The sequence below is a fragment of the Lagenorhynchus albirostris genome, chromosome 19 (genome assembly GCF_949774975.1).
Source record: "Lagenorhynchus albirostris chromosome 19, mLagAlb1.1, whole genome shotgun sequence".
Lineage (NCBI taxonomy): Eukaryota > Metazoa > Chordata > Mammalia > Artiodactyla > Delphinidae > Lagenorhynchus > Lagenorhynchus albirostris.
Window position 1 is genome coordinate 13,838,973 of NC_083113.1, and position 23,072 is coordinate 13,862,044.

General features: G+C 54.0%; 2 protein-coding genes and 1 long non-coding RNA gene across 7 annotated transcripts; 2 read left to right on the forward strand and 1 right to left on the reverse strand.

Annotated features, from left to right (window-relative positions):
- Window positions 1–162: 162 nt before the first annotated feature.
- Window positions 163–8,616, reverse strand: LOC132509959 (uncharacterized). Its single transcript, XR_009537184.1, has 3 exons — window positions 8,605–8,616; window positions 1,970–2,078; window positions 163–194 (listed from the first exon to the last, which is right to left on the reverse strand). It is a non-coding gene; the product is annotated as an uncharacterized LOC132509959 (long non-coding RNA).
- On the forward strand, window positions 4,111–13,989 carry FBL (fibrillarin). Its single transcript, XM_060131575.1, has 9 exons — window positions 4,111–4,216; window positions 8,865–9,050; window positions 9,136–9,237; window positions 9,327–9,421; window positions 10,430–10,600; window positions 11,498–11,630; window positions 12,727–12,839; window positions 13,652–13,797; window positions 13,884–13,989. The coding sequence occupies exons 1-9, from the start codon at window positions 4,207–4,209 to the stop codon at window positions 13,906–13,908; spliced, it is 981 nt and encodes a 326-aa protein (XP_059987558.1). The 5' UTR covers window positions 4,111–4,206; the 3' UTR covers window positions 13,909–13,989.
- A 294-nt stretch (window positions 13,990–14,283) lies between these two features.
- Window positions 14,284–22,799, forward strand: DYRK1B (dual specificity tyrosine phosphorylation regulated kinase 1B). 5 transcript variants are annotated; one of them, XM_060130886.1, is made up of 12 exons: window positions 14,891–15,205; window positions 16,447–16,610; window positions 17,657–17,776; window positions 17,866–18,054; window positions 18,440–18,587; window positions 19,448–19,734; window positions 20,461–20,607; window positions 20,689–20,829; window positions 21,141–21,176; window positions 21,261–21,456; window positions 21,850–21,956; window positions 22,052–22,799. In XM_060130886.1, the coding sequence occupies exons 1-12, from the start codon at window positions 15,130–15,132 to the stop codon at window positions 22,421–22,423; spliced, it is 1,983 nt and encodes a 660-aa protein (XP_059986869.1). In that variant the 5' UTR covers window positions 14,891–15,129; the 3' UTR covers window positions 22,424–22,799. The 5 variants fall into 5 exon arrangements, with proteins under 5 accessions (XP_059986871.1, XP_059986869.1, XP_059986868.1 ...); XM_060130888.1 differs by lacking the exon at window positions 14,891–15,205 and adding an exon at window positions 14,284–14,427 and having other exon boundaries at window positions 21,141–21,456; XM_060130885.1 differs by having other exon boundaries at window positions 21,141–21,456.
- Window positions 22,800–23,072: the final 273 nt, after the last annotated feature.

Below are 23,072 nucleotides of genomic sequence, written 5' to 3' on the forward strand. Positions count from 1 at the left end.
GAGAACTGGAGAATTGCTTGGTGTGGAGATACATTTGGTGTCAGAAGTGAAGTGTATGAGCACAAAAACAGTTTTCTTTTACGGCATAGGAGGTAACAGGTGCCGTTGCCTGGTAGATACGGGGATAGGAGGATACTGCAGTTCTCTTACGATTGCTTGTATGTTCTCGTTCAAGTGGGAAGCAAGGTCATCAGCTAAGAGTAAGAAAGAAAGAGTAAGTTTTGAGGTCTGATGAGAAGAGAGAGCAGTAAAATAATCCTTCAGGAAAATGAGTCCAACTGCTTTGGGAAACAGTGTGTCAGTTTCTTAAAAAGGTAAACATACTCTGATCACGTGACTCAGCCATTTGACTCCTGGGACTCTTCTCAAGAAAAATGAAAGCATTTGTCCACACCCGTACTTGTAAGTGAATGGTTATAGCAGCATTAATAACCTGCACACTGGAAACATCTCGAACGCTCGACAGGTGAACAGACAAACGAAATGTGGTACAGCCATACGATGAATCCTCAGCAATGAAAAGGAACCAACTACTGATACATGCAACCATTCGGAACATGATGCTAAGTGACAAAAGCCAGACGCAGAAGGCTACATATTGTATGGTTTTCTTTGTATGCAATGGAATGATGGATCTGTTCTGAAACTGGATTGCGGTGATGGGCGCACAACTGTATACATTTACTAAAATGTGCGGACCTAGATACACTTAAAATAGGTGGATTTTATGGTATGTAAGTTATGCCTTAATCAGGCATTTGAAAATGAGCACATTTCCCGTACTATTAAGAAAAAAAAGGAAACGAGAGAATGAATTAATTAGGGACATGTGATAGGATGGCTGGGCCGCATTAGGGCCCACTTGGGTTTGTGGTCGTGAATCCGAAGTGAGACCCACTCTGGCAGTGGGTGTGGGTTTTTCTCCATCCATATTCAGCTTCCAGTGAGCAGGTGCGGAGGAGGTGGAGAGTGGACTCAATTGGGTGCAAAAGATAAAGTTAGAAGTTTGAGGGTGGGAGCAAAGGAGAGAACACTGGATGAGGAATCGGGCTGGGTGGTGAGAGTACTGTGGTCACAAGGGGGTGAGGGGCAGGGAAAAGGAGGTCAGCTTATGGGGGTGAAGGATCCTTGGAGCAATAGGTTTAGGGGGAGTGAGCTGGAAAGACAGGAGGTGATGGGCAGACAGTGAGATGCATGGAACTGAGACTGCAGGGGCTGTGGTTTTGTGGTTGCCACTGTATGGGGGTGGGCCTTTCTCCCCCACTGGCCTGGGATCTCGGGGCTGCCACGGTCACCATTGTGTCCCCAGCACAAAGTCTAAGTGTGGGAAGGAAGTGTTGGGTGAAGGACGAGATCGCTAGAGAAGAGGAAGACAAGGCATCTCGAGAGGCCAGAACGGTCAAAGGTTCATCTACCTGAATTTGGAAATCACCAAGAATTATGAGAGGAACAGCTTGTGTGGCAGTGAGCCTGGAGCTAAAAAGATGCAATGAGGTGCAGTGACTTGGGAGTTGATAAAGCTGGTTACAAGAATGGGAGCAGATGCTGTGTAGAAACTTCAAAGGGGCTTAGAGAAGAGGCAGAAAATGATTTAGAAGCAGCGACAAGGAGCACGGAGGAGCTTATGCTATCTAGAGGCTCAGGGGGCATGAAGGCTGAGGAAGAGAAAACAGCCTCTGCTTAGAAGGGCTGCATGGAAAGACATGTCTTCATGGGAGAACTAGGTTGTGGTCAGAGCAGCAAGGTAAAAGGAAAGTTCAGAGGACATGGGGGACATCCGATAAAGCCTTCAGTGCTTCCTCCATCCCAGCCCTGACCATTCTGCCTGTGCTTCCCCCATTCTGGCCCTGACCCCTCTGGGCTGCCACTGTCTGAGGACCAGGGGACTGGAAGCTCCAGGAAGCCTGGACTCTTTCAGTCACCATTGTGCCCCCAGCACAAAACCAGAAGGCACCCCCTAATTACTCACTGGTAGTGGCCATTTCAGGTTGCAAGTTGGCAGGTGAAATACCTCAGACCCAGGACACGGTGCCAGGATTCCAGAATACAGTCTGCACTGTACACTGAGGATTTTCATCCTTTAGAGAAAAAAACATTGTTAATTGGAAGGCAAACAGTAAAATTCACAGTAGTAGGTAACATCACCCTGAATTGGAGCCATTTGAATTATTACATAGCTCCTGGAAATCCAGCATAGACTCAGCAGATTTTCCATTTTAATATGTAAACAGGGCTTCCCTGGTGGCGCAGTGGTTGAGAGTCCGCCTGCCAATGCAGGGGACATGGGTTCGTGCCCCGGTCCGGGAAGATCCCACATGCCGCGGAGCGGCTGGGCCCGTGAGCCATGGCTGCTGGGTCTGCGCATCCGGAGCCTGTGCTCCGCAACGGGAGAGGCCACAACAGTGAGAGGCCCGCATACCACACACACACACACACACACACACACACACAGAATATATATGTAAACAAATTTTCAGGAATGTTTCTGAGACCCTTCACAGAGAACTCAAGATAGCATAGGTTCATTCGTTCCTTCGACAAACATTTACTGAGCACCCACTCCGTGCCAGGCCCTGTTCTGGGTACAAAGTGATACAACAATGAACAGAACAGACCAGTGGATTCTCCTGGAGGTTGTTAGTAACTTCTCTTAGTAGCACTTGTTTTGTTTTGTGGAATGAATATGAGGATGAATATTCAAATTATAAAATTACCAAAAAATTCTCAGTATTTACACAGAATCTTCTCCCTCCTCCCTCCTTCCTCTGCCTGCATCCTGATCTGGTCCATCCTGTCTCTTACCTGATCCACTGCAGCAGGCCCCTCCTTGGTCTTCTTGCTCCCACCCCGCTCCCTCACTCTGTTTCCCACCTGCAGCCAGAGTGACCCAAGTCAGATCATATCCCTTCTCTGTTCAGGACCCTCCATCTCATTCAGAGTAAAAGTCAAAGTTCTCACCCCAAGGTCCCACATAATTTGCCTTGTTAACCTCCCTGCCCTCATCTCCTCCCACTCTCCCCTCCTCACTCTGTCTCGACCACATTCCTCAGTGTTTCTGCAACCCTCCTTACTTTTCCTGGCTCAGGGCCTTTGCACCTAAAATCCTAGCTGCCTGGAACTTTCTTCCTCCAGATAGGAGCATGCCTCACTCCTTACCGGATGGGGCTTCCCTGGTGGCACAGTGGTTGAGAATCTGCCTGCCAATGCAGGGGACTCGGGTTCAAGCCCTGGTCCGGGAAGATCCCACATGCCGCAGAGCAACTAAGCCTGTGTGCCACAACTACTGAGCCCATGAGCCACAACTACTGAGCCCATGTGCCACAACTCCTGAAGCCCGCGCGCCTAGAGCCCGTGCTTCGCAGCAAGAGAGGCCACCGCAACGTAGACCCCACTCACCGCAACTAGAGAAAGCCTGCGCACACAAGATCCAATGCAGCCAAAAATTAATTAATTTTTAAGAAAAGTCACTGGATGCATTCCTTGACCACCTCGTAAGCAGTTTCACACACACACACACCCCACACACCCCCGTCCCAGCACCAGTCCCTATCCCCCTTCCCTGCTTGTTATTTTCTCCAAAGCACTTATTGCCGTCTATCATTCAGCATGATTTTAACAACTTGTCTGGTGTCTGTTTCCCCCACTGGAAGATGAGCTCCAGGATTTGTGTGTCTTGTTCCCTACTGTATCCCCAGTGCCTAGAACAGTGCCTGGTACATTCAGGCGCACAACAAATGCTTTTCCAATGTATGAATGGGAGTCCAGAGTCGGCCCTTGTTCTTGGGGATGGAAATGGATCAGGGAAGGCTTTTGAGTGTATAGGGAATCTTAGGGAGCTAACTAGGAATAGAGAAGAGAAGCAGAGGGCATAGCGCGTGCGAAAGTTTGGGGATAAGCCCTGATTACTGGGGTGATCGCACCAGTAAAAGGGAAGTGGGGAGCGTATTTTGGGTAGCGAACGCTGCACAGGTCAAGGCAGCTCCAAGGACGGTCGAGGGGGCTGTGCCCTGAGAGGCTCAGAAATCTCCGCCCACAGCGCGCCCACCAGGCTCCGGGCGGGGCTGAGGCTCCGAGGGGCGGGGCTGCGTGGTTGCATCACGCAGTGTACGTCGCCGCGCGCGTGCGCTCCTTTCCACGTGCGAAAGCCCCAGACGCGTGGACCCGGGGAAGCCGCAGATTACTGAGCCGTGCAGCTCCACGCTCGCTATGAAGCCAGGTGGAGGCCGGGGTTGGGGTCGGAGCTCAGGACTGGGATCCGGCGGGGATCGGGGTGCCGGGCCGGAACGGAGGGGCGGGGTCCTGGCCTGGGGGCAAGGATTCTGAGCCCTGGATCCGGTCTCTTGTGGGGAAGGGGTCTTGTTCCGGTCTCTTGTGGGGATGGGAGGGCTTGGTTCCGCCCTGTGATCGAACCTGAGCCTGGGGTTCGGGTTCCTGGTCTAGAGGTTTGTGATTGACTTCTCAGAGGTCACGGTCGTTAGTAGAGAGTCTTGGGCGTAGAATTGGGGGTATCCTGAACTGGGATTCGTTTCATTGAGGCAGTCATTAGGGGTCTTGGATATTGGGCCGCGGGCGGCAGTCGAGGGTACTGAACCAGAATCTAGATCCAGGCATCCGGGGTCTTGGATCTCTGGTCGTGGGATTTGGGGATTTGTCCTGATTGGGAGGCGGAGAGCCCCCGGTCTTGGGTGCGGGGGCTGGGCCTTCTAGGACCCCATATGCTCCCCAGTCGCTGCCGCAACAGCAGTACCCTTGGCTTCAAACCTAGCTTCTCAGAGAGGGCCGGCATAGATGAGTATTCCCGGCTTGCCCTCCCTGGCCCACTTTCCCGCTCTCTACTCTCCGGAGGGGGGCGGGTCCCTGAGAATGGAGTGGAGCTCCTGGGCCTAGTGATTCTCAACTCGCGGTGAGAGGTGAGGTGAAACTTCACACGCCCAGTATAGGATTATCGTGGGGTGGGCAAGGGAGGTAATCACAGGGCGTGAGTGGTTTTATTCATTCCGATTTTACTCGAGATTTTGATGAACCCTCCACACCTCCCTCCTAGTGGAATGATGAGAGTCCTGGCTTTGACAGCAGAAGGGCCTCAGTTCAAAGTTTCAATCCTTACTATGCTTAACTTACTGTGTGACGTTGGGCAAGTGGCTTTACCTCTCTGAGCCTCAGTTATCTCATCAATAAAATGGCACCCAGTTCTAATTTAGTGAGAGCATGTTAAGAAAAAATAGCACATGGTGGTAATCATTTTGCAATATATGTGTATCAGATCAACAGGTTGTACACTTTAAACTTACACAATGTTACAGTCTGCAGTTATGTCTCATATAGCACGGTGCTTGACATATAATAGTATTTTCTCTAATTGTTATCTTTATCTTTCTTCTCAAGGGGAGCAAAATTAGGGTCCTTCTCCCTGGTGTCTCAGCTCTTCCTGAATCAGGTCGAGCCCCTCTCCCCTCCCCGCAACTTGGTCCCCTGGAGTTGGGGAAATCTTCTGCCATGACTGAAAGGGTCTGTTTCCTAGTACAGGTTTCCTTTTTTCCTTCCTTCCCCCCACACTTCAGCCTGTGGAGAGATGGGGTCATCTGGGGGGGGCCAGAATTTGTGGGTCCATGCCCCCTCTCAAGTTCCCTTTCTCTTCAGTGTTTACGGATCTACTGGTGGAATAGGCAGTGCCAGGCAGTGTGGCTCCCACTGAGACCCGGACAAGCCTGCAGGCATCCTGTGCTCTGATTGTGCCAGGAATGGAGGATACGCCTTCCCAACCCTTCCCTCACTGTGTTAGGATAAGAAGTTGTAGAAGTTGTCCGGAGTCGGCTCTTTAGCGAGGATTTTCGTCTGGTTGAGAGAGGAAGCCTTTGGGAGATTTTGAGCGGGGACCTGAGGTCAGTCAGACTGGACTGAGACCTTTAAAAGGATCCTTCTTGCTTCTGTGTGCAAAAGACTTCCGGGGAACAAGAGTGAAAGTAGACACATCAGTGGGAAGTTTGTTGCTGTCATCTACTAGGAGATGATGTAGCTTGGACCAGGGTGGTAGCAATGGACCTGGCTGACAAATTGTCAGGGAATATATTTTGAAGATAGAGCCAACAGCTTGTATGTGGGTGTGAGAGAGAGGGGTCAAGGACAATGAAGGGTTTTGGCGTGTGTAACTGGAGGGGTAGAGTCTCCAGTTTTGAGATGGGGAAGGCTGTGGCAGGAGAGCAGTTTTACACTGGGGTCGGGGAGGGGGTCTGTGGACCCTTCAGCCAAAACTTATAGATAAAGTTATGTGAATGTGCGTTTTTCTGAGGAGTGGGTACTTTCAGTACATTTTTCTAAGAACCCCAGGACCTGAAATGGATTAAGATATGTTTTGAGTATCATGCCCACTGTGCCCCATGCCGTGCCCACACTTTCTGGGTCTCTGTTCTATCAGGCCTGTGTTGAGGGTCTCTTAGGCCTAGTGGTTTCTCCCCTAAGTAGGAAGGAGGAGGGATTCATTCTCCTGAGTTTCAATAATATATTCAAACTGTGTGCGAGGTAGCATATTAAGTGCTCTGTGTGTATTGTCATTTAATCTTTACAACTCTGCGAGATGGACACTGTGTTATTTCCATATCTCCTTCTTACAGGTGAACTTTTCAGGATACCCACAGACCTTCCCTACTCTCTAGGGTCGTGAATGGCATGGCCGTCTCCCTGTAGTCAATGCATGAGCTGCTTGAGGGAGGGACTGGGGCTCTGGTCACCATCTGATCACCTGCTTCCTGAATGAACAGAGAGGGTGTTTTCTTCATGAGACAGAACCCAGGGGTTTAAGAGTTATCAGCCCATTTACTATCTGTTGAGCCCATACTTTGTGCCAGGTGTTGTGCAGGATGCAGTGATGACCAAAACAAACATCTCTGTCCATTTGGAGCTTGATTCTAGTGGGAGAGGCAGGCAGTAATAATCTTTAAGATGCCATGTATGATAACTGATAGGAAGAAAAAGCAAGCAGAGTAAAGGTCAGGTAGCCAGAGAAGGCCCTTCTGAGGAAGGAACATTCGGTCAGAGACCTGAGTGCAGTGGGGTGGGTGAGTCAAGCAATGTCCTCTGGACCCAGGCAGTGGGAACAGGAGATGCTCAAGGTTTAGAAGCTGGAAAGTGAGTTTGTTCTTGGGGAGGAAGAGCACAGGACCCAAAATAGAGAAAGGTCAGAAAAGTCAGCAAAAGCCAAGCCCAATGGTGGTGATTCTGTTTGGGCTGCACATTAGAGTCACCTGGGGAACTTTAAAAAGCCCCATGGGGCTTCCCTGGTGGCGCAGTGGATGAGGGATCGCCTGCCGATGCAGGGGACGCGGGTTCGTGCCCCGGTCCGGGAAGATCCCACATGCCGTGGAGCGGCTGGGCCCGTGAGCCATGGCCGCTGAGCCTGCGCGTCCGGGACCCGCCGATTTCTAGCTTTGGAAGCCGGAGAAAGGAATTTTGATTTCAGTTAGAATGTGACGGAAAACCTTTGAAGGGATTTGGGCAGGGGAATGATGAGAGCTGATTTGCTGTTTTGCAAAGGTCAGTCACCAGCTGCTGTGTGGGCAGTAGACTGCAGAGGGAGTGGGAGACCAGAGGTCAACAACTCTTGGTGTAGGAGTTTGAAAACCGTTCATTTTTAACAACTAAATTAGGACTAGCTATTCAGAGTTCTACATTTTCATCTCTAACACCATTAAAACGAATGAAGCCTTCATAGGGTGGGAATATAATGCACCTTTGCAAAAACTTTAGCAAAGTTCGTTATTGAATAGTTTACATCAAGTGACATCATTTTAAACCATCACTAATTTTCACACGAACGACTGTTTGATAATGCAGTTTTCTGAAAGTACTGCAGATTTGAAGCCATCACAGAAAAGTCAAGTACTGAATCTGTTAGCACCAGGAGAGTTCTATCTGCTTCAGACACTGTTTCGTGCTCAGTGAACAATGTTTGCTCTCTCCTGAAGTGATGAAAATAAAGTCTCTCTGAATGTTTTCTTTTCCCTTCAACTTCCCATCTTGTTGACAAGCCCTAAACTGCTATGATCAGTCGCCCATCCATAAAGGACAGTTTTGGGTTTTGCTCGTTTTTCCCCCCTGAGTTGGGAGAGACTTGTGCGTGCTTGGAAGCAGGGGGATCAGTTAGCAGGAAAGATGTGATGTCGAATGCCTCCCCTCTGTTTTGGGGTTGGCGCTTTTCTGCCACACACGAGGGCAGGAGTGGGAGGGCATGAAGAAGTTTCCAGGGCCCGGGGGACCCTACTGCCACAGTGCATGTACACACACAGTGCACACTCTTCTTCAGACTAATTAATATTGATAATAGAACAGATCCTGTGCATTTACTAACCAACCGAGAAAAGCAGAATATTGACAGTAAATCTACCTCTATCTATGTTTTCCTCCCCTATCCTAACCCCATAACTTCTCTCTCCCAAAGCCTAATATCGTCAGTTTCGCATTTATCATTCTCTTGCCTCTTTTTGGGCGCGGGTGGGGCGTGGATTACCACATATATCCACACCGCATAGCACCTCTTAGTTGTTGCTGGCCTTTATAAAGAGGATATTGTGTTAGATGTGGTTTTCTAGGGCTTGCTTCTTCCCTTACCATGATTCTGAGATTTATGTCTGTTGTGTGGATCTGTTGATGCTTTTCGTTGTTGGTCAGGAATCGTCCCTCTTTCGTTTGTCCATTCTGCTCATGGACGCTCAGGTTAGTCCGTGGTTCTGCTGCTGTGGACACGCGCGGGCACCTCTCCTGGCTCCCACACGCACACGTTTCTCTCCCGAGTGGAGCTCCTCGGCGTAGGAGTAACTTCTCAAGCTCCGTGGCCCCGTTGATGGTTCTTGTTTCTGTTTCCACCACAGGTTTCAGCCCCCGTGGGGGCGGCTTCAGTGGCCGAGGTGGCTTTGGTGACCGTGGCGGTCGCGGCGGAGGCCGTGGAGGCTTTGGCGGAGGCCGCGGAGGCTTTGGCGGAGGCCGCGGAGGCTTTGGCGAGGGCCGAGGCCGAGGCGGAGGCTTTAGGGGCCGTGGGCGAGGAGGGGGAGGAAGAGGTGATGGAGGGGGCTTTCCCTGGGCTTGGGGAGCGGGGAGGGAAGCATGGTGGGGTCTCCCTCTCACTGCATCTCTGCCTTGTAGGTGGCGGGTTCCAGTCTGGTGGCAGCCGGGGTCGTGGTCGGGGAGGAAGAAAAGGAAACCAGTCGGGGAAGAATGTGATGGTGGAGCCTCATCGGCATGAGGGTGAGTGAGGAAGGCAGGGAAGCCCCTGGGGTTAGGGGTGGGGTGTGGCCCGCCGGGGTGTTCACCCCTGCTCTGATCCCCTCACCCAGGTGTCTTCATTTGTCGGGGAAAGGAAGATGCACTGGTCACCAAGAATCTGGTCCCTGGAGAATCGGTTTATGGAGAGAAGAGAGTCTCGATTTCGGTGAGACCTGGGCGCCTGGCTAAGCCACCAGAGCCCCAAGCTGATGGTGTAACCGGCTGCCTGGTCTCCCTGTTCCCACCGTCTGTCCTCCACGTGACAGCCAGGGGATCATCTTAATCCATAAGTCAGATCATGCACCCCCTCCTCAGATACCTTCCGTGACGTCCCGCTGGCTTCAGGTTAAAGTCCCGAGTCCTCGGTGTGGCCTGGAAGGCCCTGCACATTCTAGCCCCGCCTCCCCACTGTCTCCACCCACTGTCCCCCTAACCTAGTGTCTTCCAGCCACAACGACAACCTTGCTGTTCCCTCTGCCTGGAACACTCTCCTCCCAGCCCTGTGCATGGCTGGTTCCTTTTCATCACCAGCAGCTCTGGGCAGGTGTCACATTGTCTCTCTCACAAGGCCCCCTTGCACCACCCTGTCTATCAAAAGCTGCCCTCACCGCCTTTCTGCTGGCTTTCCTGCTGCCTGGAATGCACGTCCCCAGATAATTTGAGTGGCCCCCCAGCCTCAGGTCTGCTTCAGGTGTCTCCTCCTTGGCTCCTCCCTGGCCACCCTTTCTCATTTTCACCTGCCCTCGCCCTACTCCCCATGCTTCAGATCTTCCTTCCTGGCTTGATCTTTTCTCCTTAGCCCCGTCACTAGCTATTATGCCATGTGTGTTAGTCAGTTCAGCGTATCCTCGCTCCTTGAGGGCGAGGCCTTTGTCCCCTTCACTGTGTTTCTCCAGTTCCTAAGCATAGGGGCACGGTCAGTGTCTATAGAATGAATGCATAGGTCTTGCCTTGCTGTTACCTGGGATGATATTGTCCCTGTCGCTGCCTCTGAGTCAGGAACCTCCACGAGAGGGCAGGCCCTGCCTCTGCCGTGGCCACAGATGTGTACCCACGTTTGTTTCTTGTACGATGACTGGGCGCCCCGTCCCTTTTGAGGGCCCAGGAGTTAAGAGCAGTGCGGTCTTACAGAAGAGCCTGGCGCTGACTTCTGTCCCCATCTCTCCCGGCCCAGGAGGGAGATGACAAAATCGAGTACCGCGCCTGGAACCCCTTCCGTTCCAAGCTGGCGGCAGCAATCCTGGGCGGCGTGGACCAGATCCACATCAAGCCAGGGGCCAAGGTGCTCTACCTGGGGGCTGCCTCGGGCACCACCGTCTCTCACGTCTCTGATATCGTAGGCCCGGTGAGTAGACAGGTGGGGGCAGGAAGGGGTGGGAGGGAGGGAAAGGCCACCTCCTCTGCCAGCCTGGAGGTCAGAGGCCCTGGCCACGTCTCTGCACCGTGTGGCTTGGAGCCAGGCCCTTCCTGGTCACAGTGCCTGTGAGTGAAAGGAGCGGCTTGAACCACATCGTCTCCAAAGCCTCATTCAGCCTCACTCCTGAGTTCTCGGCCTGGAGGGAAGGGGCGTGGGTATTGGGGTGACCAGTGATAGAGGGGCCCGGAGCTGAGAGGACGTTTGATTTGATTGCCCTCTTTAAAAATTGATACCCCCCAAATCTGGTCTTCTGGTTTCTCTTGAAAGAACAGAAGACGTCAGTTTCTGGGCCTGTGTTTCTGTGTGGCTGGACAGGCCCCCTGTTGAGAGGGCACCCATGCATCTCACTTCATGACCCCTCACTCAGCTACAAGACTGTAGGCTGTGCAATTTAGTGGTTAAAAACCCCAGGCTCTGGTGCGGGCTCTTAACAGTGAAGTGGCTTTTAGCAAGTTACTGTCCCTCTCTGAGCCTCAGTTTACCCGTCTGGAAAATAGGGTCATTGTGAAGATAAATGAGTTAAATCCTGTAGAGTGCCAAGAGCAGTGCCTGGCCCATTGCAGATATTCTTAGCTGTGACAATGTCATCTCTGTGCCCTAGCTTCCTCATTTTAAGCCTGAATTGGGGGCCTGGGCTCTCAGATCAGGCAAAGCAGGATCGAATAACCCTTGGACCTCAGTTTATTCATCTAAAATGATAACAAGTCATTAAATGGTAGGGTTTGGATTTGGGGATTTGAAGAGATGCATGCAGTATATGGGCCAAAGTAGGCACTCCGTACATGAGAACTAGTATCGTTTTTGTTCGATTTTGATTTATTTTAGGACGGTCTGGTCTATGCAGTTGAATTCTCCCACCGTTCTGGCCGTGACCTCATTAACTTGGCCAAGAAGAGGACCAACATTATTCCTGTCATTGAAGATGCTCGGCACCCGCACAAATACCGCATGCTCATCGGTGAGGGGTCTGGGGTTGGCTCGGGTGGGGTAGGACAGGTCACTCCAGGTTTCCTGGAAGAGGCCTCCAGAGCCCTGATTTGGATGGAATTGGAGTGGATGAACAGGCCTCTTGAGTCTGCAGAAATGAAAAGGGTCGGGGGAGCCAGGTGAGGTTGTGGAGGTGGCAGTCCTGCTTCAGGGTCTGGGATGTCTGGAGGGCCAACCTCCTTTCCTCCAATCTCCTGCCCCTCCCCCTAATCTCCCCCACCCCAGTACTTCCTGCCTCCCCGCAAAGTGTGGTACCTTTTATACTACCCCTGACTTATGCATAAAAGCCTGCTTTGACGGTCTTCATCAGCACCGTCTGGGGAGATCATAACCCAGAAAGCACAAACGGAGTACGGCCTGGCCCAGAGGGGCCCATTGTGAATGTAAATAACTTTGTTTTAAAAACAAATTCAGAAGCATAGTGTAAAAATGGAGTGCATTATAAACCACCCCCAGAGGTAACCAGTATGAACAATTTGACGTCTGCTTTTCCTGATTTTAAAAAAGTCAGTTTTCATTGCACCATCTTTTCATTTTTTTAAGTTTTTTATTTTATTTTATTTATTTTTTAAATTACTCTGCCTTAAAAATACTACTTTGCATTCCCCCGGGTTTTTCTTTTCGTGAGTTTTTTCCCCTGTGCATTCATACCTTACCCTTTGTCCTGCAACTTGTTTTCATTTGACAATCCTGCAGACGCTCTTGCCTGTAAGTGCTCACCTTTACTTGTCTTTTTGATGACGTGTCTGTCTCCCCCCCCCAGACCCGGGAGCGTCTCGAGGGCAGGGTCCGGGTCTGACTCGTCTCTCTGTCCCCCACGCCCGGCCCAGGGCTGGCCACAGAGTAGGTGGCAACATGGTTTACAAGAGGAATGAATGAATGGTGTGACTGTGGGTTTTGGACCCATCTTGGGGGCACTCTGGAGGGAGGGGGATCAACAGGGGGAAGTGAGACTGGAGGCAGGGAAGACTCTGCCAGGAACCTGCTGGTGTTGGGGTGCAGGCCCCATGGGAGGAGCTGGGAAATCCAGTGGATCCAGCTTTTAACCGCTACTTGTTTCTCCCTAGCAATGGTGGATGTGATCTTTGCTGACGTGGCCCAGCCAGACCAGACGCGGATTGTAGCCCTGAATGCCCACACCTTCCTGCGTAATGGAGGACACTTTGTGATTTCCATTAAGGTGCGGGGCTTAGAGGAGTCCTAAGATGGGGTGGCAGTATCTTCTCTATCTGTAACTGCCAAGCAGCCAGTCAAAACAAGGGGGCCTCCATCCCCCAATCCAGTCAGTCTATTCCCAGCTCCCTGTAAGCCACCCAATCAAATAGCACATAATGAAAAATGTCTACAAAAGTAAAAAGCTTAGAATTTAAAGAGGCCATAGACTGTAGCGATTAAGTGCATGATCGCTGAGTCTGAGTATCTTGAGTTTGAATTGCATCTTGCTGTGTGTCTTTGAGCAAGTTACCTAACCTATATGCCTGTTTCTTCACTTGCAAAATAGCAATGTTAGTCCTATCTCTTTTAATGTTGATGTAAGGACTAAATGCCTCAATATGTATGGAGTGTTGAGAAGAGAACCTGGTGTAAACTAAATACCAGATAAATGCTGGATGCGTTTTAAAAAATGTTTCATTTTGAAGTACAGAGGCCTCTCCATTGTCTTCAACCAGATTCACCATTGTTTTCTGCAGCCTTTGCTGCATTTGTTTTAGCATTCTCAGCTGCATTATTGCTATTGTTAAAGAAGAGGAAGTAGAAAAAAGAAAAACCCGGAGTGTAAGATTTAAACACTGGCTTTTAGAAAAATAGGGCGCTGTTGAAGGCTTCCTGTTCCAATCCAAACCAAATTGAAAATTTATCTAACTAAGTCTTTCCCCACATTCCCAAAGCCTAGTCTCCAATGAAAACAAATTCTACTGGTTTAAAGAAACACAAAAAAGGGAAAGCAGCCCAAAGCCTTGCTGTGGACTTCAAATCCTCTTTCTTCTGCAGGCCAACTGCATTGACTCCACAGCCTCTGCAGAGGCCGTGTTTGCCTCTGAAGTGAAAAAGATGCAGCAGGAGAACATGAAGCCCCAGGAGCAGTTGACGCTAGAGCCATACGAAAGAGACCACGCTGTGGTCGTGGGTGTGTACAGGTGAGCAGGGGGTCCAGTCAATACTTGTTAGGAGTGCCCCACAGTGGTGATGAGCTCTGAGTCCCCTCATCTCTTTCCTCTCACAGGCCACCCCCCAAAGTGAAGAACTGAAGCCCAGCGCCATCAGGATCGCGAGAGACTGTGTTGCTACTGTTAACTGTGTGTTTTTCTATTAAAAGACTCATCAGTCTCTCCCTTTGCCCCTGATTGCTTGGCGACCTCTATCAACAGGGCGCATGCGCCCTCGGTCAACTTGCGTGGTGGTGGGGGCGGGCGTTTTCATCCGGTCATACAGCGCATGCTCCTACCTTAGCTGCCTCCTGCGCAGCCGTAACGTGGATTTCGGCGCTTGGGCGGGGTTGGTTGCTTTCTGCGTGTAGATCCCGGTAAGCGCTCATGAGCGCAGGCGCGGAGTGTTTCCCTGGGTCACGTGAGGGGGAAACAGGTTGGGGGGGCGGGAGGCGGAGTCCGGGGCGGGGGGGGCCGGTTTGTTGTGGTCGCCATTTTGCTGGTTGCATTACTGGGTAATCGGGGCCCTGGCTCGCCGCGTCTGCCGGATATCTTCAGCCAGTGGGCAGGACTGAGCTCGGGCTTCCCGAGCAGTTTGAGTTCCCTTGCCCGCGCCCTCAGGTAACGACGCGGCTACGGGCGGGGCAGCACGCGCTCTCGGGAGGGGGGTAGTACGGGACCCGCCCTGCCCGCGTCGCCGCGAGATTTAGCATGAGGCCGAGGGAGAAGAGGAGGGGGGTGGTGGGCAGGTGCAGGCCTTGCCTGGCTATTCTTAGTCGGATTCCTGGAAGGGGCCGAGCCCCGAGGTAGCAGTCTCGGGAGGGAGACTGGGAGGGGGTAGCCGGGCCTCGCTCCCGCTCTTTGTTTGGTCTCGGCTCCGCCGGCCGCATCCTCGTCGCCTAGCAACAGCTGTCCTGGGCTGTAATTGGTTGAGCTCTTGGCAGCAGTGGCCAATGGCAAGGTTGTTGCCATCGTAGGTGTGGACTGCCAAGCTCTGTCCGGCCCCGCCCGCCGGGGCTCCGCTGGCCCCGGCGGGCCTCCAGGGTGGGAGGCGGGACGCTGGGGTCCCCTGGGGCGGGTGGCTGAGCGGGGCGGTGCTGGCGGGGCGAGGGTTAGCCCGCCCCTCCCCCGTCCACCTGCTTTCCCCTTCCCCCGCGTGCCCTGGGCTGACCCTCGTCCCCTCCTCTCCCCGCCCTTGGCGGGGCGGCGGCTGCTGTTGTCACCCACCGAGCCGCCTGTCCCGCTTGTCCTCCCCGCCGCGGGGCTTGCCGGGCCGGCCGGGCCGGGACAGGCGGCCGATTTCTCACCACAGACACCGCCGCCATGCTGGCCGCTCGCCCACCCCACTGGGGGCCCCACCGCGCCCCAGCCCCCCGTGGGCGCGCCAGCCCCGACCCGGGTAGGGGGTGGGGGCTGGGAGAGAGGGTCCTGGTGTGGGAGGGCCCCGAGGAAGAGATTGTTTTGTGGGGGAGCTCCAAGAGAGAGGAGGGGTCGTGGAGTGGCAAGGCTTGGCATAGGGGAAGAGGATTGACATGGGAGGAGGCCCGTGGGGAGAGGATTTTGGTGTGATAGATGCTCTGGAAGGGGAGAACTCTGTGATATTTGGGGAATTTACCTATGGGGGCCTTCTAGGAATGGGCACAGTTGTGGATTGACCCTGGTGTAGAGGAGTGACTGGAGAAAGGGCCCTGACAGGAAAAAACGATTAGGGAGGGTGGGGGTAGGAGCCAGGGTAGGGGAGACAAGGACCATCCACTAAACCATGGGAAGGAATGCCTCCCCCTTGCTTCCATCAGAAGGAGTGGGCCTTGATTGGGGGTGGGCGGGGGCTTGGAGTAATGTGGGGAAGGGCCCTGATGTGGCATGGGGGAACTGGAATATGGTTTGGGAAATTACGGAGGGGTGGTCCCCAGTGGGAGGAAATGATAGGGAAGAGGTCTTAGCACCATATGGGGAGGGTCCCCTGGGAAGGGTGTGGTGGGTGAGAATGCCATAGGGTTAGGACCCTGTTATGAAGGGGTCCTCAGATAACCTTGGTGTGATCAGGAGGTCCCTGAGGATCCTGGTGGTTTGGAGGGGGCCCAGAAGACTCTCATATGGTTTAGGGAGATCTTAGAGTTCTCTGGATTGGGGCACCAACTAGGAAGGGTAGATCTTGAAGTGGAGGGACCTTGCTGTGGTAATACGAGGTCATGACGTTAGGGAAGACTACAGGATGGTGGGATCTTGTGTGGGGAGGGCCATGAGTAGAAATGGGGAGAGGAGAGTGAACCCTACTCCCTGTACTGTCTGTGGTTTCTCTCTTCTTCTCTTCCTCCCCCGCAATTATTCGTGTCTTTCTGTCCTTTCCTGTCATGGCCCACATCCCTGCCTGGCTCCCAATCATTCCCTTTTCCATGTTCCTCTCTTTGTGCTGCCTACTTCACTTATTTGGTAATCATTTGTTGGGGACTCCGCTGTGCCCCACCTCTACCACTTCTCTCTGTCCCCTCTCTTCATTGCCACTTGCTGCTGTGTTGTACCCTTTTCTTCCTCACTCTGTGCCCTGCCTTCTCTGTGTTGTCCACCTCTTTCCCGCTTGGTACTGCCCAACACATCCCCTTGTTCCATGTTGTTCCCCCGCCTCCCGCCTGCTCTCAGGTCTCAGCGGCGGTGGCAGCCGAGGTGCAGGATGCGAGAAGGCGCCCCCCGGCCGGGCTCCCGCTCCAGGCCTCACTCCCCTGCGGCCCTCTGAGCCCACCATGGCCGTCCCACCGGGCCATGGTCCCTTCTCTGGCTTCCCGGGGCCCCAGGAGCACACGCAGGTACGCGTTCAGCTGGATCCTCACCTGCCTGGGGGTCGGGGGAGGCTGGGATAGAAGGATCTTGGGGCCGAAAAGATGGTGTGGTTGCCCAAGACAGTCTCCCAGGAGCATGAAGGGTGCCATGGGAGTGGAAGGTATAGAGGAGTTGCTGGTGGAGTCAGGGTTTGGAGAGCCTGGGTTCAAATCCTGGCACCACTGTTATATTACTTAGGTTCTCCACGTTTCAGTTTCCTGTTCTGTCAAATGGGGCCTATAATGATACCTACCTCACAGGGTTGTTGTGAGGATTAAACAAGTTAATGAAATGCAATTGGAAATGCTGAGGACAGTGTCTGGCACATAGTAAGCACTCAATAAATGTTCATTAAGGGGAAAAAAAGAAGTCCAGAGTGAAAGATCTGGAGGGGTTGAAGGGAAGAAGGTTGAGCTGCAGGGTCCTGGAGCCAGCAAGGCCTGGGGGCGCAGGGTAAAGACCTTCAAGGGTAGACTGTTAAGGCTCTGAACTGTAGAGCTGGAAGCAGGATGGAGTAGGTGGTCTAGGGTGCTGGACCCAGATCCAAGATCCTTAGGATGAGAAAACTGGTCAAAGATGCACAGAGTCGGGGGTGAGGGTTAGGAAGGCCCCTAGGGATGAGGATGGAGCAAGATAGGGAGCTCCTCAACATGGGATACCCAAAATGGATGGTCTCAGGTGAAGGATTGGGAGGGTCAGAGCCCAGGTTTCCTATCCAATCTCTCCCACTGAGGTTTAGAAAAGAGTAAAGGTATGTGATGAAAGAAAGGGGTAAATAGTTCACTTCATTCACTCAGCAGATTTCTAATGAACACCCACTATGTGCCAGGCCTGCTCCAGGCACGGGAGATAAAGCAAGAGCAAGATAAAGTTTCTGCCCTTGGGGAGTTTCTGTTCTAGTGGGGTTGTCAGACAGTGACCAACTAAATAATGTGTGTGGAAATGATGCGCCAGCTGCCCACTGAGTTCTCCTCCTTGAGGTCAGAGGTTAAGGCCTGTCCTCAGTGCTCACCCGTCACCCTGCCTCCCCCAGGTATTGCCTGATGGGCGGCTACTGCCGCGGAGGCTGCCCCTGGCCTTCCGAGACGCGACCTCAGCCCCGCTGCGCAAGCTCTCCGTGGACCTCATCAAGACCTACAAGCACATCAATGAGGTGGGCAGGGGGTGAGGGACACCGGCTGGGTGCTGAGGGGTCCTGGCATCGGTCACTCATCAGTCCTCATCTCCCGGCCGGCCGGGCAGGTATACTATGCGAAGAAGAAGCGGCGGGCCCAGCAGGTGCCACCTCAGGACTCGAGCACCAAGAAGGAGAAAAAGGTCCTGAACCACGGTTATGACGATGACAACCATGACTACATCGTGCGCAGTGGCGAGCGCTGGCTGGAGCGCTATGAGATTGACTCACTCATTGGCAAAGGCTCCTTTGGCCAGGTGCGGGATGCCCCCCACCCAACCCTGATCCAGGGGTTAGGAGGTACGGGCACCCACTGATATTGACCCACACAGCCAGTGGTTCAGTGGCTTCAAGTTCCGTGCTGGGCCACTCACCCCAGTGCAATCACTTGGTTACCTGTGCCTCAGTTTCCTTTTCTGTAAAACAGTGCAAATAACAGGACTCTCCACATAAGGTTGTTGTGTTAGCTCATATCCAGTGTTTACACTCGTGTCTGACTATTGGTGAGCACTCAAATTGAGTTATTAGTGTTACTGATGGTGATATTGGTGGGTCTCCTTACTGGAGGGAGAAGAGTGGTGGTACCTGGCTCTGCCCTCCACGCCCCCGTTCCCTCACTTTGTGACATGCCTGTGGTCACAGGTGGTGAAAGCCTATGATCATCAGACCCAGGAGCTGGTGGCCATCAAGATCATCAAGAACAAAAAGGCCTTCCTGAACCAGGCCCAGATTGAGCTGCGGCTGCTGGAGCTGATGAACCAGCATGACACAGAGATGAAGTACTATATAGGTGAGGCCTGGGGCAGAGCTGCCTGGGGATGGGTCACCCTCGGTACAGGAAGGGGCTGGTGTCTTCAGGGCAGGGTTTGGTCTGTAATTCCCGGACATCAGTGATTTCTCCTGCCGCTTTCAGGATGTCTACCCTATTCACATGAGAATGCTGGTCAGAGTTTGTCCGGTGCTCACTGAGGGTGATGCCCTGTTGTGAGAACTTTACATAAAGTCACTTGTTTAACCCACACCGAAGCCCCATTATCATTGCCCACAGCTTGGAGATGAAAAAACAGAGGCACTTAGGTGCTGTCACTTGCAGAAGGTCACAGTGTTTGTACTCAGAAGAGCTATAATCTGACCAGGCAGTGGACTCCAGAGCCTTTACTCTTAACATCTATGCCAGTCTTTTTCCTCTTTCCTGTACTGATTCCTCTTAGAAAAAGCAAGTGGATTTAAGGAATGCATTTCTTTTAAAAGGAAAATATACAACCTTACAGTAAATGGAAAGCAAGCATCCCTTGTCACAAAAATAAACAGAACTGAGACTAAAACAAGATTATAAAATTAAATGAGGAAGTGTAGGATGGTGTTAAAAACCCATCAGCACCAAATGGAAACTTTCTCTTTGGTTTAATCAGGAAGTTTGACAGAGACTTGAAAATTAACTTCCTGTGTGAATCAAGTTATAGACATATAAAAACATCCTGATTAGCAGCTGGTACCTGTGGGCACACCACAGTTTGGCCTGTGCTCCAGAAGCAGAGACACAGATCTGGTTCCAGCCTCTCTCTATGAGCGTGGGCCCCACACTGCCGCTGGCCTTCCCTGAGCCTCAGTTTCTTCTCCCTCGGCCCATTTCCGTCCTCTTCCCGGCAGTGCACCTGAAGCGACACTTCATGTTCCGGAACCACCTGTGCCTGGTGTTCGAGCTGCTTTCCTACAACCTATACGACCTCCTGCGCAACACGCACTTCCGTGGCGTCTCGCTGAACCTGACGCGGAAGCTAGCGCAGCAGCTCTGCACGGCGCTGCTCTTCCTGGCCACGCCCGAGCTCAGCATCATTCACTGCGACCTCAAGCCCGAGAACATCCTGCTCTGCAACCCCAAGCGCAGCGCCATCAAAATCGTGGACTTCGGCAGCTCCTGCCAGCTTGGCCAGCGGGTGCGGCCCCGGGGTGGGGCCAGTGGTGTGGGTGTGGCCAGGCTGTGGGCGGGGCCAACTGGTGGCCTGGGGCCAAGGGGCGAGGCTAGGAGGGGATGGGATCGTAATGTGCAGCTTGGAGTGGCTGATGCCTGAGGGATAGTGCTTGGGATGGGGGTGTGTGCGGGTACGGAGGGTGGGGCTAGTGGGTGAAGGAGAGGGCTACAGGTACACTGCCGGAAGGAAAGAGGAGTGGAGCCTGGGAGAACAAGCCAGTTTTGAGGCTGCCAGATTGTAGGGTTGGAGAGGAGGAGTTGGGTGGCCTTGAGCCTGGCGTGGCAGTTTACAAAGTTTTGTTTACTCCGTGCTCTTAAAGCTGGGGGTGGAAGGGGGTGGGGCTCTTCAGCTTTGCAGCTTCCTGTGAGCTGGCATTTAAGATGATGCTGGTAGTGGTTTGAAAAGTGTCCAGTTTGGGAGGGTGGGAAGGGCCTAGGTTTACAGACTCCCAGCCTCTGGTGACCAAGAGGGGCTCAGGATCAGGCCAGCAGAAATGGAGATCAGGATCAGATTAGGCCAGCAGAGTGACTCCTGGAAAGCTGGTGTTGCTAACATCAGGGTTTGGAGACCCCCGTCCCCAGTTTTGGGGGCAGGAGACCTGTCCTTAGTCAGTCCTCCTAGCTGTGGGGGTGTCACTGGTGCGAGTTGGGGAGGCGGGACCTCTGACTATTGCCCTCTCTCCTCCCCCAGATCTACCAGTACATCCAGAGCCGTTTCTACCGTTCGCCCGAGGTGCTCCTGGGCACACCCTACGACTTGGCCATTGACATGTGGTCCCTGGGCTGCATCCTGGTGGAGATGCACACTGGAGAGCCCCTCTTCAGTGGCTCCAATGAGGTGTGCTCCTGAGGAGGGGGTGTGCTGGAGGGGGTGGAGGCCTGGCTGGCCTGATGATCCTGACTGCCTGCCTGCTCTCAGGTGGACCAGATGAACCGGATTGTGGAGGTGCTGGGCATCCCACCAGCCCCCATGCTGGACCAGGCACCCAAGGCTCGAAAGTACTTTGAGCGGCTGCCTGGGGGTGGCTGGACCCTGCGAAGGACAAAGGAACTCAGGAAGGTGCGGCCCCTGCCCCATGCCGCTCCTCCTACCCCGGTGGCCCCTCACTCTCACACTTGGGGCTCCCTGCTCCCTCTCTCCCTGCTTCCCCTCCCTTGTGTCTTTCCCTTCCTTCCTCTTCCCTCCACCCCGTCTGTCCTTTCCTTCCTCCCCCACCCACCCCATCTCTCCTACTACCTACCCCACAACTCTTCTTAGCTCCTCTCTTTCCACTTTCTCTCCTGTGCCTCTGTTTCCCCGTGTGTGTCTCCCTGCCCCTCCTGCCCACTGACGGCCACTCTCTTGCCCCCCCTCCCACCTCCCCCTGCCAGGATTACCAGGGCCCTGGGACACGGCGGCTGCAGGAGGTGCTGGGCGTGCAGACGGGCGGGCCCGGGGGCCGGCGGGCGGGGGAGCCGGGCCACAGCCCCGCCGACTACCTCCGCTTCCAGGACCTGGTGCTGCGCATGCTGGAGTATGAGCCCGCCGCCCGCATCAGCCCACTGGGGGCTCTGCAGCACGGCTTCTTCCGCCGCACGGCTGATGAGGCCACCAACACGGGCCCGGCAGGCAGCAGTGCCTCCACCTCGCCCGCGCCCCTCGATACCTGCCCCTCTTCCAGCACCGCCAGCTCCATCTCCAGCTCTGGTGGGTGCTCAGTGCCAGATGGGGTAGAACAGGGGTCGGGGCAGCTCTGGTTTGGCCTGATCTGGGGGGGACCTTGTCACTGGGCCTTCACCTAGAGCTATGAAACTGCATGATCCTCAACTCCAGAATGGGTGGGGTAGGCGAGCTCAGACTGGCCCTGATTTGGTCTCTGACACTGAGCTTGGGTTCAGATCTCTAAAACTGGTTCTGACTCTTTGACACCCCAAACTGAACTGTGACCCCTGATCTCAAAATTGGGTCTGATCCTTCGACTGGGTGCTGGCCCCAAAGCCCAGACCTGGGCCTGGACCATGAACCAGACTCAGCCACCTGAAAACTCAGCCCTGCCTTTCCTCGCTTAAGGCCTCTCCTCTCTTCCCCTGGCACTTCCAGGAGGCTCCAGTGGCTCCTCCAGTGACAACCGGACCTACCGCTATAGCAACCGATATTGTGGGGGCCCTGGGCCCCCCGTCACTGACTGTGAGATGAACAGCCCCCAGGTAATGGGACCTTGGGGACTTTGGAAGTGGGTGGTGGAGTGTCTGGGGCTTCAGGACCTAGGTCTCCATCACCAACTGTTCCTTTGCTCCTTTAGGTCCTGCCCTCCCAGCCACTGCGCCCCTGGGCAGGGGGTGATGTGCCACACAAGACACATCAGGCCCCTGCCTCTGCCTCATCACTGCCAGGGGCCGGGGCCCAGTTACCCCCTCAACCCCGATGCCTTGGCCGTCCCCCGTCACCAACCTCGCCACCACCCCCGGAGCTGATGGATGTGAGCCTGGTGGGCGGCCCTCCGGACTGCTCCCAGCCTCACCCAGCGCCTGCCCCCCAGCACCCAGCTGCCTCAGCCCTCCGGACTCGGATGACAGGAGGTCGTCCACCCCTCCCACCCCCTGATGACCCTGCCACTCTGGGGCCGCACTTGGGCCTCTGTGGTATACCCCAGAGCACGGCAGCCAGCTCATGACCCTGCCCCCTCCCTGGGGCCCCTCCTGAAGCCATACCCCCCCCCCACCCAATCTGGGGGCCCTGGGCTCCCATCCTCATCTCTCCCCTTGACTGGAATTGCTGCTACCCAGCCGGGGTGGGTGAGGCCTGCACTGATTGGGGCCTGGGGCAGGGGTTCAAGGAGAGGGGTTTAGGCTCACCTCCCCACTAAGGACTGGACCCTTGGTCCCTTCTCTCCCCTTGTTTTCTATTTATTGTACCAAAGACAGTGGTGGTCCAGTGCGGGGAGGGGGAGATTCCCTCTCACCCCAGGGCCCTAGGAGGGGGTGGGGGCAGGTAGGGGGAGATGGCCTTGCTCCTCCTTGCTGTACCCCCCAGTAAAGAGCTTTCTCACATTCCCGCCTGAGCGTTTGCAGGCCCTCGGCTCCCCTCACCCAGCCCTCAGAGGCGTGGTGGGGAACGGTGTTTGGGGAAGGGGGGGGCGGTGCTGGAAGAGCTTTGTCGTGTGGGATGAGTCCCTGGTCCCTGGGGAGGTTACGGCTATTGATGCAGGCATGGGACTGCAGGAGGTCTGGGGCTGTGGAAATCTAGACACAAATCCTGGATAGGATGCTAGCCCACACTTGCTTTTTCTAGGGTAAACTGAGACCTTGAAAGGTAAAGGCCCA